Here is a 6,109-nt window from a genome sequence, read left to right on the forward strand (position 1 = left end):
CACTGCTGCTAAATCGAACATGAAACCATCTATTCATTTTAGTAAGACTTATTTTTGGTGGCAACGATAAATAAATGGCACCCTGCAAATGCATTTGAGAGTAAGCTGGTTACTGAAAAAGAAGCAGTTCGTTTTACAGCGACGAGCTGTTTTATTGCCCAATAGAACAGGTTAGGTGCTGAGATACTGTAGTGTAAAAACCATTCAATAGCCTGTAACCCTTTGATTGGTTTCTGCAGAGGAAGAAGAAACGAGGATACTCACAATCATTAACAGAAAATTGATTACCACAATAATAATTTATTGTGAATGGGAGGAAAAAAAAAAAAGGTTTCTTTAAAAACTAAACAAAACTACATGAAATGTTATAAAACAGAAATAATAAAATGATTATGTTGCTTTCAGAAAAAAATTACTAAACATACAGTATCTCACATAAGTGAGTGCACCCCTCACATTTTTGCAAATATTAAACTTTGATATTCTGTATGTCAAAGTTTAATTTTATAGTGTTGTTTCATGAAAAGATATACTAAAATATCTGCAAAAATGTGAGGGGTGTACTCACTTTTGTGAGATACTGTATATTCCTCCTTTTAATTTTAAAGTTGGCTGATTCATTTTCTGAACAGTCTAAATGTTTTCAGAAGGTTTAACCAATTTTATTTTATTTTATTTTATTTTATTTTATTTTATGTGACGGTTAAGTCAAAAGACCTTTCAAGAGTAGCCTATCCTGTGACTTGAAGATCTTGTTCATAACCTGAATATTTTTCCCTCCTAAAAAAACAAGCTACATCTACAGTCTTTTAAACGGCCACTGAGAACATTGTAGCAGCTTAATCAACTAATTTTCGTTTTCCATTATATATCCTCTCCTTCCTGGTTTTTCACACCAGCATTTACACAAAACACGCCGCCATTTTTCTTCACCGCAATACCAAAGTGCAGGAGCCAGACTGAGTCATGGCAAAACTGCGTTTCAGCCGTCCCTCTATCACACAGCACATCTCCCAAAAGGATGTCTCTGCGAATAATAGAACTACTACTACTCTGATGTCACTGAGGCATCCATGTCAGGAAACGTTTTCAAGATCCCGTTGAGGAAACAAAACAGTAGTGAGGACGAGAGAGTATTGGCCCCCGTGTGGCTGATGGACAACACTTGTAGGAGCCTCTGCAGCGCGCTCTGTTAGTGACGTTGGGTGTTGGAGAAAGCTACAAATTACCCACGTCAGCATCCCAGGGCCAAGGTTGGTGGGTGTGGTAAGAGTGGGGCGGCTATAGCCTTGATCTCCGCTTGCTTGCATCTCTTCCCGGGTCCCTATCCTTTCTGATAAGGCACTTGCGTATGCCCGATTTAAGGTCATGCATATGTACAGATTTCCCTTTTTAAAAAGCGCAAAATTTAAAGGGCCACGTGGACGAAACCAGTGAATTCCTTTAATCTTTTCTCCCTCTACATAAAACTAAAAAGAACACATTAAACAAAAATCTCACTCAGCCACTAACCCAAATGCTTAGAATAAAACACATAACAATGCAAAACTACATATTAAATCTTTTGTGTACACACAAACAAGCTAAGTTAGTATTTTTTGCCCAGTCAAATCAAAGGGTTAACTCACTCACACGCCTTCGGACGAACCAACCATCGCGTTTGCTCGACCACACATGACAAGTAGGTTACAATGTAACAAGCCCATCGACAAGTTATCTTTTCTAGACCTAGATTTGTTTTCAGAGAGAATAAAAATCTAGGTCTACAGTTTATACCGACATGTTTTAAAACACCTCATGCGTGAAAACGTATACATTTTACAAGGACAATAAAGTGTATTTACTGGGCGTGCTAAAGCTGGCAAAGTTACCTGCTGTAGTTTAATGCGAGAGGTCAAAGTTGTCCTCTGTACACATTCCATTTTCTGTTCCCACTCAATCTCATTGGCCCATTCCGCTGCTGCACACATTTCCGGGCTCCTTGATTCCACTTTATTGCGGCAGGTTAAAGGTGAAGGCCTTGACATTATTGAAGTTCAAAGACTACATTTAATTATACATTGTACTTAATGCACACGTGCAATCGTCATGCACATATGCTGGCTGCACGGGAACACAAACGAAATACACATACACTGACATAAAGTACACACACAAAAGCAATTGAGGGCATGCATTTTTTCCCAATATTGATGTGTACACACACACACACATACACACACACATACACATACACAAGTCTGGCCTTGACGTCGCTACGTGTGCATGAAAAGAAGGTTGTGTGCGTGCGTGTGTTTGTCTGTGTGAGTGTGTGTGTTGGGGGAGATTGTGACGTTGTGAAAAAACAGACCGAGTACATGTTAAAACTTCTCTGGTTTTTTGTTGTTGTGTTTTCTTTTTGCTTTTTTCCTTCCCCTTTGGACATCTAGTCTTGCTTGTTTGCTATTTACTGCGGAAGTGAACGCCATTTCCCTCGAACAGACGGTGCAATTAAGAGAAAAAAATAGTCATTTAGTGCCCCTGTCTTTATGGCAGTGTCTAGACTACAAGAGTGGCGATTCCATTTAGTGGGCACTAAAAGAGGTTATCATTCCATTCTCTGTCTCTACTTTTCTATGTTCTGGGCTCTAACTTCGTCTAACACGTGTGCTAACGTTGAACAATTCCATTTTTTGAGTAGTGACCTTAATATCTGGTAAGTGGGACGCAGAGATTTGTCCTTCGTTCCACAATCATCATCATATCAAAGTTAATGTGTGTATCCTCATGTTCTGGTCATAAACACAACTGAAAAGTGTGCATGTTATGTAGCCTAAGAGTTTTAGAAACACGCATTTATGAGTAGTTGCTGTTTCCGAAGGGATATGGCTCACGATCAAGAAAAAGTAGCATTGCGCTTGTCAGGAATGAATGCAGTCAGTAACAACAGTTATGATTAATCAAAACATAAAAAGCACAAAGTCGTTGAATTTTGCCTATACGTTTCTGTTTATTTAGGTATTATGTTTAATGATACACAGGCCGACAATCTGTTCATCTAGAATCCAAAGCACCAATGGTTTAAGCAAATAATTTAACGTGAATTGGCGTTAAAGCTATTAAAGCTGCAGGGCAGTGTACTGGAAAGTAGCAGCAGGGAAACGGGAAAAGAGATTCAACATACGCCTATTTACAGTCACGAATGCACATTGCATAGGCTTCTCTGTACAGAGGGGAATATTTTCACAGACTGGACGTCACATTTCTCGAGGTCAAAAAATGTAACCTGAAAATTTTCTAGAACTTGTCCATACTCTGGTCGAGAAAGAATTAGATATTAATATGCTATATACACAGACCAGAGAAAGGTGTAAGAGCTAAAAGTTGTCCGCATATTAAGAATTCAAACTTTGTTTGTTACATTTGATATTTAACAAATATGTCTATATGAACAGTAGAATAAACGCAACAGAGGACCGTGATAAATAGAAGGACATATTCAAGAACATATAAATGATTATTCTAACCATGTAGGTATTTCTGAGCTCTGATGGCCAATTAGAAATTGATCGCCGCCCGTAGGGCAGTAAGAAAATGGCGATTTTATCCCATGCAGGCCTATTTCATCCACTGTCCACTTTAACATTGCACTGTTGGTGATGTGGGCTCCTTAAGAAAATGGTAATGGCCCACCTATTATAATTCAACGAGATAACAGGCCTTGATGTCACTGTCCAAGACTGCGACAATCTCTGCTTCTGCTCACAAAAGGGGGTTTCCAGAAAAGTACTGGAGGCGATCTCTGCTCAGCTTCTTTTCTTTCATTCTTCTATTTTGAAACCAAATTTTAACTTGGCGGTCGGTGAGGTTTAACATTCGGGAAAGTTGAAGCCTTTTCTCTTTGTTAATGTAAACGTTAAAGAAAAATTCCCGCTCCAGCTCTCGAATCTGGAACTTGGAATAAGGACACCTCTTCTTCCTTGTTCGAGGAACGCCTGCAGAAGAAAAAAAAATCAGTTGATTAAAAAATTAATATCAGACTGTCCAAAAAGGAATAACATCACATTTGTGAGCACTGACATTTTTCAAATGAGAAATGAAGGACAGAGATCAGGGCTGAGATAGCGAGTCTTGTCAGATGCTAAGAATTCAGTCTCAGTGGCATTAGCAATGATAACATTTCAGTCAACATTCATCAAGCGAAGTAGCTTAGGCTATCAGATAAACCAGCCATAAAGAGTGTTAAATATCCAAAATAGTTTGAAGTAAATAATATCAACTTACAGCATCTAAGAACGTGTTTATCTGTTATAAATATACAACAACAAAAATATTTCACCGCATTATGTGCGGCACATTCCTCAGGAGCTAAACTAACAATTTACACAATCTTTTGGCAGTCACTAAATGCATTAGCCGTGTCTACAATGGCCTATGCAGACCTCAGTGGCCCTATAACTTCTTATCAAACAGATGACCGGGGGAATAGATTTTTTTTATTGTTTTGTGTGAGCGCGCGCGCGCTCGTGTGAATGTAAGGGGCAAACAGCAGTCTGTTAGCTTGTATCTGCAGCTTTGATAAGCTAGTAGAGTGTACATAAAGCTAAGTACAAGTATAACCAATTTTTCAGCCCCTTAACAGAAACCATTTATTGTGACGTTGATCATTAATTTAAAAAATATAAGTGACTGGGCTTTTTTAACGGCTTTGCTTATTTTTCTGCAAATATCATAATTTTTAGGATAGATAGATAGATAGATAGATAGATAGATAGATAGATAGATAGATAGATAGATAGATAGATAGATAGATAGATAGATAGATAGATAGATAGATAGATAGATGGCCGTTAAGAGTACAATACTCGTTGCAGCTTCTTTTGCGAGCAAACTCAGTGCTAAAAGAAAATTCACAAGACGCCAAAAGCAATGTTCTGCCCAATTGGTTTTTACTCTCGACAGCCCAACGAGAAAATCCCTTAAAATGCCCAACGCAAGTTCATGATCAAAGTTAACATTTGTCACAATAGCTCTCTCTTAAAAATTTCACAGACTCCCACCATAGAGGCGTCTGTGTATAACATCCCACTTTTTTCAAAGAGCTTTCCCATCGTAAAAATTCTTCTCGTTGCAAGAAAGAGCTTTGTAGGGTTATAATAAAATCCTTTGAATGCTTATAAAACTCCACATAAAATCTGACCGACAAAACACCGGGCTAGTCCCCTTAACCTTCCCCCATTTTACAGCTTCGGTATACCTACTCGAGTGGCTGCTCTTGTTGGCGTTGCCGTCCTTGGTTGTTGCGGAGGAAGAAGTGCAAGACCCTGAATTTGTATGTTCTTCCTCATCGTCTGGGTCTTTTTCCTGCTCCGAGGCTCCAGGAACAGAGGCTGTGGGCTGCTGCTGTTGCTGCTGCTGCTGTTGGGAGTCGCTTTCCAGTTTCCCCCCCTCGCCCTTTTGTAAACAATTGTCTGACTGATTGTCCGTGCTGCTGCAGTATGCGGTCTCAAAAAAGCGATCGAAACCTTGCGGGAGGACGTTATTTTTCCCAACACCGGAGTAAAAGCCTGTGGAGGGGTGATTGGAGCCCGGATGGGTGTGATGATGATGGTGGTGGCTGTACACACTCTCGTTCTTCATAAGCATTTCTGTCATGGTGGATGGTGGAAGACAGTCCCTATGCACAAGATCCTCTCCCGAGTAGCACGAAGCATAATTGCTTCTGTGGTGCCATTTACTAGCAGGGTCCAAGCCGTATGAAACTTCCCGTACCGGTTGTACTTGAGACAGATTTGTGGAATAAGGGTAGCTGATTTGACGGGACGGGGCCTGTGGAAGAAACGAGGAGACGGCAGAAAACTCGGGAACGTAGTAGGTGCAGCTGGGGAGGTAGATATTGGACGTGCAGCCCGTCCTGTCCCCAAACTCGGATGTCCGGTCTTTGCGCGTCTGAGAGCAGAAGTTGCCCAGATTCACCGAGTTAAACATCTTTCTCTCTCACACACTTGCCACTATAGATAGATGTTTTGGATTCGAGCTGCAGCAGAAGGGAAAAATTTGGGAAGGCGAGATGACGCGCAATCCGTCTAAGTCGCCCCGCAGACACGTGATCGAAAGTAGATATTGTCAT

General features: G+C 40.2%; 1 protein-coding gene across 1 annotated transcript; it reads right to left on the minus strand.

Annotated features, from left to right (window-relative positions):
• Positions 1-3,741: 3,741 nt before the first annotated feature.
• Positions 3,742-6,109, minus strand: hoxc11a (homeobox C11a). Its single transcript, XM_042004073.1, is given in 3 exon segments — positions 3,742-3,974; positions 5,241-5,977; positions 5,979-6,109. Coding segments are annotated over 3 exon segments (1,101 nt in total).

This window comes from Melanotaenia boesemani, chromosome 13 (genome assembly GCF_017639745.1).
Source record: "Melanotaenia boesemani isolate fMelBoe1 chromosome 13, fMelBoe1.pri, whole genome shotgun sequence".
In the NCBI taxonomy this organism is placed as follows: Eukaryota; Metazoa; Chordata; class Actinopteri; order Atheriniformes; family Melanotaeniidae; genus Melanotaenia; species Melanotaenia boesemani.